The sequence below is a fragment of the Lytechinus variegatus genome, chromosome 15 (assembly GCF_018143015.1).
Source record: "Lytechinus variegatus isolate NC3 chromosome 15, Lvar_3.0, whole genome shotgun sequence".
NCBI lineage: Eukaryota > Metazoa > Echinodermata > Echinoidea > Temnopleuroida > Toxopneustidae > Lytechinus > Lytechinus variegatus.
The window spans coordinates 7134568-7148259 of record NC_054754.1 but is presented as its reverse complement, the minus strand read 5'-3'; the positions used below and the strand labels follow the sequence as shown (position 1 = coordinate 7148259).

The following is a 13692-nucleotide window of genomic DNA, read 5'->3' as shown; positions in this document are numbered from 1 at the left end:
CACTTTAAGTAGTCATGAAAAAGAGGCATATGTCACTACAATAACTCGAAGTGCACTGACTTGAAAACAGGACGTTTTAGTACATGATTATCTCATGTTTGGTGGTGATTCTTTTACCTGATTGCTAAGAAAGCATGAATGCTTGTAAGCAAGCAACCAGAGGACCGACGGCTTAAGGTCCTCTCCGAAGGACCTGGTACTGAGGATTAATGCCTTACCAAAGGGCACTAGCGCACCAAGTGGGAATCGAACCCGGGTCACCGGAATACGAATCCCCCGCTCTGCCGACTGAGCTATCGCACCTTATATATCTCGTTAAACAGACAATGCGAGTACCAGGAATAATGAACAAATAGGCCATGAGCAAATTGTTTCATAAAGTTATGAAAAAAAATATTCATTACTTAATATAACATAACATATATAATATAACATTATAATGTACAATAATTTCTTCTTTCCCGCTATGTTTCTTTCTTCTTCTTTTTCTCCGTTTTTTTTGGCCAACCGATGGGGGGGGGGCACGTGCCCCCCCCCCCCCGTAGTAACGACACTGGGTGTATTGTATTGTTGGTTATCGTCGAGGACTCGTTATCAAGGTACCGGTACCCGTGCGCAAGTTTTACCGTGATTAGAGCCGTCGACGATCAACAGCGCATCGATAGAACTTGATGAGCGTCACGATACGAACGAGCGTATTGATAAGTGCCATGGAACATAAAACAAGAACAAAAATTAAAATTAGTTAGCAAACACAAATTTATTACCAACTTCTGCTTAGATTCGATATAAAAAAAAGCAAACAAGAAATTAGAATTGACTCATGATACGATATATGAAGAAAAAAATCACACAAATTCTTTCTTAGATCATCATAATCAAGAATATCTTTACCTGTCCGGTGCGCGTCCGGAATCATGATGTAATTGGTCTTGCACGAAAATAATTGTTTTTTGTAGAGGGGTATGCGGCAAGTACGATGCAAAGAAAACGGTTAGTGAATGTAAAATTCTTTTATCATATTCATAATTTTCATAATATTTGGAATAGCAAGTGCAAATTTTCTTGATTGTATTTCCTCTAGCTGTCATTTTTAATGCACTGAAATAAAGGTGTCCGGCAATATAGGATACACTGCCATAATCATGAACATGATACGTGTCTCATCAAATATTGCGAGCGCGAAACGAGCTCAATTTTTTTAATATTTAGACCTCAAGAGGTGCATTCTAAGGGTTGATTGTAGGAATTCATCAAGACCATACATATTTCGCTAACCAAAATGATGCAAGCGCGAAGCGCGAGCTGAAAATTTTCGATATTCCGACCAGATTTAAGGACTATTTTTAGGAATCCATGAAGAGCAGACATATCTCACCAATCCGCTAATACAAACGTAGCACGAACTGATTTTTTTTTTATATTCAGACCTTAAAATGTCATTACATAAAATGATAAAAGTTCAAAGTGCGATGAAATATATTTGGTGAATATTGACTTTAAAATGGGATGTTTTAGTACTATTTAATCCCATTGAACAGGATTATTTATCTCATTAAAACAGACAATGTGAGCAACAAGAGTGATGAACACATAGGCCCTAAGCAAATATTATGTTTCATATGTTTCATTTAAGTTATGAAAATTATATCTTATGTATAATAAGTAAACATGATAACGTATAATATGAAATAATTTCTTATTTCCCCACTACGTTTCTCTTTCTTTCTCCCTTTGTTTATTTTTTTGGCCAGCCGATGCCCCCCCCCCTGCTCCGTAGTTACGCCACTGATGGTGTTGTTTGATAAATGAATAATAAAGTTATTGATTTAATCATTGCAGGTTACATCGGAACGATTGCTTACGGAATGGGCTCTGTGTGGTGCCTCGCAACCGTTCCTCTATCCGTCAAATTTGGCTACAGGCCGGCTTCCATGGTTGGATTGATGTTTTGCGTTATCGGTTGTATCGTGACGTCATTCGCTCCCGGTCTTCCCCTGATGTACTTCTCACACAGTGGCCTGTATGGATTCGGTGCGAGCATTCTTCAGGCGGGCAGTATTAACATTACTCAGGGGTACTTCATTGGTAGACGGAACTCATCACTAGCAGTTGCTATCGCATCTTCCGGGGCTAATTTAGGTTAGTGCGAGGTGGGAACCAGTGTTATCAACATCACCCTGGCCTTATCTCCTTTTTTTTCATAAAATCATAAAATTAATGATAGTATACGAGTCAAAGGTATAGATCCTTTTTCATGTAAACAAAATGTATACAAACAATGCACACAATTCTTCCTCTCGCTTTATAGTGGCATATCAGTAAAATGATTTCAGCACAATGACTTGTCAAAGTGTTTTTCAGTATCTATCACAAAGTAAGATATTAGGTTGGTCTAAGAAGAATTTTTTTCCGTAAGTCAAGTCCACCCCAGAAAAAAAGTTATTTTCAATAAATAGAAAAAAATCCAACGAGCATAATGCTGAAAATTTTATCAAAGTCGGATGTATAATAAGAAAGTTATGCCAATTCAAAGTTTCGCTTATTTTTCACAAAACAGTGATACGCACAACTCAGTGACATGCAAATGAGATAGTCGATGATGTCACTCACTATTTCTTTTGTTTTTTATTGTTTGAATTATACAATATTTCATTTTCTACAGATTTGACAATAATTACCAACTTGACTGAACCATATGGTAAATGCTTATTCCACATGTTCATGAGGAAATAATTGTCTCGGTTGACATTGAGGAGAAAATTCGAATATTTCACATTTCATATAATAAAATACAAAAGAAATAGTGAGTGGATGACATCATCAGTCTCCTTATTTGCATACCGATCAGGATGTACATAAAAGGGCGCCGGAAGCGGGGGGGGGGGCAGGGGGGCACTTGCCCCCCCCCCCAAAGAAAATTTTGGGGGGCAAAACGAGATTTTGCCCCCCCCCCCAATGTGCCCCCCTAAAAGAAGAAAAATGATATTTTTAAGTACTTACCTTTTTTTAAAGGTAAACGATGAAGGCACTTTTCTGCCTAAAAATTGTCATTTCTTTTGTCAAAAATGAAAAAATTTCGCCCCTGACGGGGCAATTACACATCTTAAGCCTTGCGTCTTTTGACGAACATGTCCCTCTGTGAAACATACCTTTGATAAGCCCCTTTTCTATCTTATTACAGTGTGATAACGTTTAACTTTTAAACCCCCATTCCACAGAGAACAAGACCGCTGGAAGACCTTTGAAAGACCATGAATTTTGGTTGATCTTTCAGAGGTCTCTCAATGAACCTACAATGGTCTTTGAGGTCTTACACGAGTCCTTACCAATCTTTCAGTGGTCTTCGTGGTCTTCATGGGCTCCAAAACTTTTTGAAACGGTTCAAAACAGTCTTACAACGGTCTTACAGGAAAATTGTCTTTCAGTGGTCTTTCAGCAGTCTTTCAGCGGTCTTTCGATGAACTTTCAAAGGTCTTCATATATAGTCTTTCATTGATCTTTCGGCAGTCTCTCAAGATTTTGCGGAGATCATAGACTCATGAGAGATTATTGAAAGATCATTGAAAGACCAGGCAAAGTCCATGGAAAGAATTCTGAAAGATCACTTATTGCATATATAAGAGATCTCTGAAAGACCATTGAAAGATCTCGAGAGGACTAGTCTAAGACCAGTACGACAAGAAATATCCATCAGTCTTTCAGAGTTCTTTGAGGGGTCTTTCTGAGCCATTCCACAGAGATGACAAATTTCATTGATCTTGAAAACCGCTGTAAGACCTCACCAATTTTAAGTCTTTCAGTGGTCTTTCAATTGTCTCCTTTCTGTGGAATGGGGGCCTATTAATGAATACATTTCAGACTAAAAAATTTGCATGCTGGCCGTGTCGGCTAACAAACGCGCGGTCGCCCAGAAACGCTCAGAACGGGGTGGTGTTTCATCAATATTTTCGTCCGACAAGTTGAAAGATCTGACAACTTTCCTGTATTCTGATTGGTTGAGAAGCATTGTTACCATAGTAACTGTCGGATAAAACAGGACTTGTCGGATAAAACGTCCTACAAGTCCTTTCATGAAACGTTCCCCGGACCCGATATCACCAAGGCGCGTGAACGCTAGTTACTCGAGCAACATATGGAATCTGAAAATAGCTGTAAAACCGAAAAGTTTAAAGACTTATATGCCCTTTTTACACAGGATTTTCTTAACCCCGGACTATCGCTAACCCCGTACTATCCTTAACCCCGTACTATTTTTTTTCCTTTTCACACATGCCAAATTGTTATTGCTAACCCCGGATAAGGAATGCTTGCTTTTTACACACGAAACTCGCTAACCCCGGACTAGTGGTTTTTGTCGATCATTCGTAGTACAAGTGCTTCACTCGCAATTTCCTTAACCCCGTACTATTTAAGCTTAGCCCACTTTCGTTTTACACATGCGATCTTAACCCCGTACTATTGCTCTTAGCACCGCAATTGGTGGGATAACCCTGCTTTTTTGCAGGGCCAAATAATCCCATACTATAGGTGGGGTTAGCCCACTTTGCAAAAACGCTGTGTAAAACGAAAGTGGGCTAAGCTTAACCCCGTACTATAGGTGGGGCTAAATTGCCATTTAGCCCCACCAATAGTACGGGTTAAGGAAATTTTAGCCTGTCTAAAAAGGGTAATAGAGGATTGAGTAGTTGCTTATTGGATAAATGGGAAAATGCTAGCTTGAGTCGGCGAATGGAGTGCAGAGCAGCAGTACCCATCTATCAACTAATCAAGCCTCTTCTTCAACCTTTTCTGGTTTACTGTCTTTATCAGGACTACGCTCGTTTGAACAAAAAATTACTCGACTATCAACTGTCTACTTCCTCCTATAGATTTCACTTCTTCCTCTATCCACTTTTTTTCCGAAAACTCCACATGGTGTACCGTCAACCACATCCGCTGTTGGAATGTAATTGTTTTCTTCTAAATAATGTTACATAATGTACATTATGAACTGCCGTAGTTTGTTAGTTCATGATTATTTACAAATGAATATTTCCTGGAATTCGATATTCATCATTTCCTAGTTATGGTCACATTTTCCCCAGAAAATATGTAAAGAAAAAAGAAGGTTTTGAAGGGGTCATCCAAAAGTGCTTCCCAGCCATACAAAACATGCCAAAGGAAACACATAAATCGAGTACTGTTTTAAATTTTCAGAAAAGTTTTAAATTGTTAGACAATAATTAAGCAGGTCATATTTCTTTTTCCTCCAGTTTATTGCCTATGCATGGATAATCAGGGACTCTCTCCAATGGTGAGGTCAGAAATTTTTGAAATAGAATGGGGATTTAAGCGCTTATCGTCGTCTGCCACGTCAGAACAGTATGACATTCTGAATCTAAAAAGACATTCATTAGAATGTGTTTTGTTTCTGTTGTTACGCTTCTTCTGCTTAATACACTCCTTGAAACTTATGATAATTGTGCTCTCTCGCGTCGTCCGTGTGTGTAAATGTACATAAATAAATATTTCTGAAAGGATATTGCATGAAAAATGTAATTTCTGGTATTTTGAGTCAATATAAGCGTATTACATAATTTAATTGATCAGACACGAAAACCACATTCCGAATTAAGCGTTCGTTTTGCGCGTAGATTTCTCATAAACACTGATTATAGTCTTTCGTAGTGAATTGTATGTTTAATTTTTAAGAAATTTATTTTTGAATTCTCTTAGAAACGTAACTTTTAAACTCCATTTTTACACAAAGTCCTTACCGTGGGGGGGGGGTCCAACGCCCTGTCCCGCTCTATCGCTTCGGTATCTCACGCTGTCAAAAATATTGTGCCCCCTTCGGGATTTTGCCCCCCAAAAACTGAAAGTGTTCCGCCGCGCCTGTGTACATAACTGTTATGTGAATTAAAGAGAAACTTTAAAATGTCATAACTTTCTTGTTTTACATCCGATTTTGATGAAATTTTCAGTGTTATGCTTGTTGGATTTTTCTCTTTTTATTCAAATGTACTTTTTGTTAGGGTGGACTTGTCCTTTAAATGCTGTTTTCTCCTTTCTTTTAGGTGCTCTCATCATGACCCCACTCGTGTACATGCTATCTGACCGGTTTGGTTGGCGAATCATGTTTAGGGTGATATCTGGTGTACTTCTTCTATTTCTCATCCCAGCCATCCTTACATTCAAACCTGTGCCCCTCCCAAAAATGGCAGAAAAGCTCGAGGGTGAAGAGTTGGACGAGAAACCTCCGGTGATTCGTAAGGACGCGTCCGATCAAGACCAAGAAGCGGGAACGAGCGGCCGGAAGCTTTTCCAAAGAACACTTCATGGAGAGAGAATAAGTGGATCAACACCTGCATATGATAAGGATATGACTATACTTAACTATAATGTGGAATCTATAGGAAGCCATAGGACATGCCTGAACGGGAATAGTTTTAGAAATAATTTGAAGAATGATCGACAGTCCAAATCGCTTGTTCCGGATAGGGTAGAAGATGGTCTCTACCATGAAAAAGACATCGGCACTGACGTCTCCTTAAATCAAAACAGTACTCGTGGTAGCGATGTGCGTTCCCATCTAAACGACACGAACCCTCAATACGTGGAACCTTGTTTGAAAGAGTATGACTTAGTGACGCCAAAAGATGATCAGTCCGAAGAGGTCCCAGTTGCCCGGGCGAACACCTACTGGGGTAGAGTGACTACCTTGCTTCGAATGCCAGATGTTTGGCTCCTAGAGTTCGGGATGATGGCAGAGAGTGTTTCTTTGTCATTTGCTTTGTTCAGCACGGTAAATTATTATTCCTTACCTAGTATTTTGTCTAACTTGCCCATTATCTATAGAATAGAATAGTAATGGTTTATTGGCAATACATGATTGGCAGTCAGGGCTGAAATATACATGTTTACAGTATAACAGTATAAGGACATACAAAGATATTATGCAAAGAGATGATAAGCATTCAATACATGAATTACAAAAAAAAAAGGATTACACAAATGTATTCATTATAATGGTAGATCAAATTACACAGATTTTCATTATAACAAAATGAATTACATAAAGGAGTTGCGAGTGTAGGTGAATAAATCGCATTGAATCAAATTTTGCATGAATAGACAGGAAGAATGCACAATGAAATCAACTGGCAAAACAAAAGCAAATCATATTCAGGAGGTTCAATTAAATTTAATTGTAGATCAAGTAATATTAGATAATTCATTCCTGACTAATGAGTGTGTCCGTGAGGTATACTGTTGCATTATATTAGTAGTTAAAAAGAAATCAGTGATAGATCGAAGGCAACACATATAGTCATGTACATGACCATAATTACAAATGCACATTACAGAGGTCAGTCGTAAGCACAGGATCCCATGGGAAATTTTGAAACAGATCTTATACATGCCCGAGGCATAGCCGAGTGCGTGTGGATTTTTTTACACGCCCTGTCAGGAAGCCTATTGATTAACCTAGGCTCATCTAATTTGGTGTGTATGGTACAAGCATGGATCCCAGGAAGCCTATTGATTTTTTAAGTTCGAATGTCAAGGTAACAGCGATGTGTTTTCATCTTACCTCCTGAAGTCCGTATCCTATAGGCTCATATAATTTGGTGTGTATGACACTAGAATGGATCCCAGGAATAAGTGTATTGATTTTGTGGACAATGGCCAAGATCACAGTGACGTGTTTTCATCTTTCCCTTCTTAAGTCATTGTAAACACGATAACCTTACTTTAATCGAGGTTCATATAATTTGGTATGATACTGACATGGATCTCAAGAAGCCTGTTGATTTTGAGGTCAAATGGTCAAAGGTCAATTCACAGTGACGTGTTTTTATCTGTCCCTTCTGAAGTCCTTGTAAACGCGATAACTTCAGTATAACTTGGCCTAGGCCCATAAAACTGGTATGATACTTGCATGGATCCCAAGAAGCCTATTGATTTTTAGGTCAAAATGTAAAGTCGCCACCTTTCACTTTTCTTGCTTGACCATTAAGTCCATTTTCCGCGTTACAGGGGTGTACTGTATTGCGTGCCCCCCCCCCTGTACCGACACTCTTGTTAGATAACAAAATCATGGCCCTGGAAAACGCACCCCCAAGAGGGGTGCTGCGTGTTTTATTCGTTAAAGGCAGCACCCCCTGGGTTGGAAATCTATATGCTAAAGACTTGACATGTAACATAAACCCTCATCATTTTGTGATTACCTTCTTTTTTTTGCTTGACAAAATAAAAACCAGCAAACTCTAAAGTCGTTAACCAGTACCTTGAACAAAATGTGGTTTATATTCTAATACCAGGCAAAGCTACTTGATAGTGATGTGGGTCATGGTTATTTGATAAACCATCTTAATCTCAGAACCACAATCGGTCATCAGAACTAGACGTAGGTGCAGTCATTGGTAGATATTTAAAGAGATACGGCCACAGAGTAAAATTCACAGAGCAAAAGGCTGAAAATTTGATCAAAATCGGATAACGAATATCGAAGTTGTTTATTTTAAGGATTGCATTATTCCGGTAAAACAGTTATGGGCATAATTTCATGAATAGTCATATTATGTGGGTTGATGATGTCATATCCCCCACTTGTTCTTTTGTAAGGAATGTGGGAATGTGACATCATCAGCTCAACTAATGAATATTAATGACGACGTGCATATAGCTGTGTTCACAAAATATTGCTAAACTTTAAAATTCAATAACTTCGTTATTTTTCATCCGAATATGATGAAATTTTAGCACTTTGCTCTTTGCGTTTTACTCTGTTTATTTAGATATACATATTCTCAGCCCGGAGCACCCCTTTAACGCAATGACATGATTTTATCCATATTCTGTTCTTTAATCTAATCAAGGCTAATGTGGCTGTGACCGCCGGGATCTCGAAGAAGACGGCTAGTCTTGTGGTGGCTTTTATGGGCCTCTCCGAGTTCTTTGGCAAGATCTTCGTAGGTCTCATAGCGGATCGTTTCCCCATACCAAAGATCATCATCTTGATGATAGCTAACAGTGTGCAGTCCTTGCTCATGCTAGTGTTGTCACTGATCACAGTGTCAGAACCTTATCTCTTCGCTCATGCAACTGGTAAGTTCATCCTTGCCAGAAGTTTTGATGGAAGGTGATTTTTTACAGACAATTAATAGAATAAGATAACCGAAAGGTATCATACAAGATGTCTTTTTTCTGTAACATGCATAACCTTGGTAGTGCGCAGCAGGGGTATGCATTTGCCCCCCCCCCCCACTCCCCTGAAATTTTTAAAAACTTAAACTTTTACTGAAAATGTTTCACAAATAAAGAAATTCACCAAAAGTATGCACAAAATCCTAAAATTTCACTATATGAAATGCAAAAACTCCCCAATGACATACTCGGCCGCTTTTCCATCTCCCTTTCGGGATTTTTTATGCGTCCCGCCCCCCCCCCAAAAAAAAAGAATTGCTGCAATATGCCATGTGCATAACGACCTCCCTGAACCGATTACGTGATTGGCAATCTGCAATCGAAACTGTAGGGCGTGTTATCGGATGGCTTTTTGATGATATAACAAATTAACAATACTTATCCTGACATCCTTCGGCAAGTCATATAGCAACCTTATATGTGAAAGAAAATATAAATTTAACTTAGATAACAAATGCATCGGTGGACTCAATCTCACCCGTATGCTTATATACATGAACCATAACTATACTGGGATCCAAGGAAAGTCTAAATCTAAGATAAAAAAAAAATTTACTGACTTTTTATTTGAGGTCTCGCTCAACTTTTGGGACCAAATTTGCGATGCCCGGGTAGGAGGTTCCAAAGTTACCGAACATTTCTTGAATGCATGTCAGACAATGATGAAATTGTGAGCACTTTAGACCATTTGGGAAAAGCGCGTTGGGTATTATTATTATTATTATAGTAACTACAGTCATTAAACCATTGACAATATGCGTACCATTTTCGGCATGACCGCGCAGTCATAATATATGGGGAAAATGGGGAGGGAGTGTTGTGGAGGAAATTGTCGAAGTAGTGCTTTAAACACTGGCGGCATGGGTGTCGATCACGGGGGGGATGGGGGGATATATCCCCCCCAATATTTCAAGTGGGGGGATGGCCTGTATTATCACCCCCCCCAATAATTTAGGGTAAAAAATTAAAATGATGAAAAAAATGAAAAGTTTGATCATGATGATTATAGTGATGATTATAGTATGCCATCAATCAGTTTGTTTCTCTCGCAATTTGTGTATATTGTTATCAAATAAAAACATTCCTTTTCAGGACTATTAAACAGATCGGTGGAGGTTCAAGATGAAAAAGAATGAAATGTTTATGTATATGATATTTTTAACACATGACATAATAGGACCCCAACGAAAAACAACGTTTGTTGATAGGGTGTTCCATCCTACCAGTGGTGAATAAATTAATTAATTCAAAAGGGTGGAAAAATAAACGGGAGTAAAATGGTGGCAAGATAAATCGTCTAAGGAATGACGGTAAACCCGATGGCGCACAAGAAGCCACACAGTTTGTGATTTGTGCTAGTCTTAATTGGTCCGAATCTGCATTTTATAATCATGCATTAAGAAGAAGAAAAAAATATTGCCAGTCGGGCGGTTTAGATTTAAAAGAAGTTGTATACACAGAGGCGTCGATCCTGGGGGCAGGAGGGCGATCACCCCACCAATGAAAATATTGGGGGCAAACATATCGTTTTGCCCCCTCCCAATAATTCCGCATGTGCAACTAAAAAGTAAAATAAGATTGTAATGCTACACTAAAATCAGCAAGCGAGATTGAGATATCAACTCGATTTTGATTTTAAATCGTGCTCAAAATGTCTGCTTTTCAGATTGGAATATACAAATTTTCAGCTCGCGCTTCGCGCTCGCATCATTACCAAAACCCCATACATTTCATGATTAAATCGGTGTATAGAATGTCCCGTTTTCAGTTCTAAACCTCAAAAGAACTCCCGCTTCGATTTGCAATAATCCTTTGTTGGATATATATATCTTGTTCTTTATTAAAAGCGACCATTAAACTGTCTTTTTTTCCAGATCGAAATATCAAAATGCTCGCGCTTTGCGCTCGCATATTGTTCTTCTAGATACCCATCTTAATCATTGGTACCAAAAATGCTTAGAATATCAAGCTTTCAGGTCAGAATATAAAGACATTTCAGCTCGCTATCTAGTGAGATGCATGTATCTATCCTCCTCATGAGTTACTACAAACAAACCTAAACAGGTACATTTTTCCTGTTTTCATGTCATACAAAAAATTTCAGCTCGCGCTTCGCGCTCGCATTGTTGGTGAGGGTGAGATATTAGTCTCTTTCTCATGGTCGAGTCATATATATGTATATATATAAATAAAGGTATATGTGTGTGTGGGGTTGGGTGGGTGAGTTTGTTTTGTGTGATCGAGCGCCTTTGGAACGTTGATTCATGATTTTGCCCCCCCCCATCTAAAAAATGGATCGACGCCCCTGTGTATACATCATGTTCAATAAACAGATCAATATGTAGTGGTCCACACAATTTTTTTCATTTTTTCTTTCGTATAAGTTTAGAATAGGCTTACTTGTAACACAAATTGAATTTTCAAAAAAAATTATATAAGTACAGTACACTACAACAATTAAGGAATTTCCAAGAACACCACGCATATCAACCACTCCCAAATGTCCTAACTTGTGATTTTAGTGGGGCTAATGTTGAAAGATCCCCTTTCACAAGAACATTTGTGTCAATCATCCCCCCAATCAAGAATACCGATCGACACCCATGACTGGCGGTCAAACATAACTGATGAAGGAATACTTTGAAAGAAGTCGTAGCTTCTCTTTTATAATAATAATACATGTAGCTGGATTTTTAAATATATTATATATACCGCGTGAGTAAAAAATCTTGACACCACACTTATGATCTTATCCCCAATTTAAGGGGGGGGGGGTGTCACGAACACTTCATTAAGGCTGGAAATAATTTGATACCACATTTATATGTTACGTCTTCACACTTGGATAATCAGTAGGTATTCTTTGCAGTGATCTAAATTTTGATTTGCGCCAAATTAAGGCAGCATGATTATAGAAATTCTCAGTTTTCATAATGCTATTGATGACCACATTTATTTCTTTCAGTTCAAGGGTTCATCGTTTTAGCGGCTATTGATTCGCTATGTCATTCAGTTGCAAATCAGCTCTATGCTCCGGAGTTCGCGGTTCAGATGTGGTCAGCAACCATGGTCTTCATGGGTGTAGGAGGAATTTTTGGAGCAATGTTTGGTAAATATGCAAGCCTAATCTGGACTATGCTAAGCCTAGTCCAGATTTGACGTTGATGTATGGAAACTCTTTCCCAAAGGCCTCCAATATAGGACTGACTCACTAGACTCAACAGACCAGTTCGTAGTTACTTCATGGACAATTTTGGTCAAATTACCTTTCATTTCTTTCATTATGATAGGCAGATTTCAAAGCCAGATATTACGTAAGCATGCCTTACATAGCAGTTTGAAGAAAATGAAGAATAGCACACCAATGAACACTCTATCATTACATTTCTCCTTTGAGTGCATTTTATAGTATGTTGTACAACGTCCTTTGCAAACTGTGAAACACCAGTCGTTCGTGGACGCATTGTTGTTTTTTGTGGATATAAAATTAAACACACAATGCAAAATATATGAATAATCAAAGTTGGTGCTTATCTCATTAAAGTTGTAACCACCATGTCACTTTAGTACCAATGACCTTCCTCTGATTATGCGCAGAGTGGAACTATACGAACTGGCTTATTGATAGCGCTATCCATCGTGATTGAATGACATGTTACTATCAAATATCACTGGGGATTTATGACACTATTCATTGTGCGTGGCAGTGGTGTAATGAGCAAAAAAAATGCGAGGGGGCTCGATATGGCGTACCGGCGTAAAATTAATTCTGTCAAACTTTGATGTTCAAATAGTTCGATGTTTTGAGGAAGCGCTTTTCGTCAATTTTCACTGCCATCAGCATCATTGGCTTTCTAGTGTGGTACGGTATGTCACTGACACAGCTCCCGTAGGACTAGCGTGCCAAAATTGATTTTTTGGTTGTTTTGGCTTCAATAGGGTCCCCTTAGACCAAAAACGATGGGGGTCAAATTTTCAGACCCCTCCTTCCCTTTGTGGGGGGTCCTTTTTGGCGCCATATTGGCCTGTACAAAGCCCAATAGGATAATCCATTGTTTTCAACCTTATTTCTCACTTTTCTTTGCCAATCATATTTTATAGTTGTCTGAGGTGTATGAGAATGAATATTTGATGATGTTGTGATGTCAATGTTTTTTAACTTTTACCATACGGGGGCGGACTTTATGAAAAATGCCCCAAAATTGTAAAATATTGCCCCCAAAATATTATTTTTCCCTTTTTTGGCACTAAAATTAGGACAAAAGGATTACAAAATGAAATGAATATGTCTTGTTATATAATCCAACAACAGAGGAATATATCACATGTAATGTATATCATTATTTTTGGTCAATTGATGTAAAAATCATCCCCATTTCAGGATTTTATGCAGTGAAAACCTTACTACAACACTAGAGGGCGCCATAACTTGTGATAAGCACTTCCCTATAAAAATCAAATTCTAGGCATTGTAGGGGGGGGGGGGCGAGAATCAAGACA

At 38.5% G+C, this 13692-nt stretch overlaps 1 protein-coding gene across 1 annotated transcript in view; it reads left to right on the top strand.

Annotated features, from left to right (window-relative positions):
- Positions 1-13692, top strand: part of LOC121429180 — a 36109-nt gene that overhangs the window by 15345 nt on the left and 7072 nt on the right. The window contains exons 3-6 of the mRNA XM_041626116.1: positions 1843-2142; positions 6060-6787; positions 8865-9093; positions 12158-12301. Coding sequence (XP_041482050.1) covers positions 1843-2142; positions 6060-6787; positions 8865-9093; positions 12158-12301 — 1401 coding nt within the window. The remainder of the gene's footprint in view (positions 1-1842; positions 2143-6059; positions 6788-8864; positions 9094-12157; positions 12302-13692) is intronic.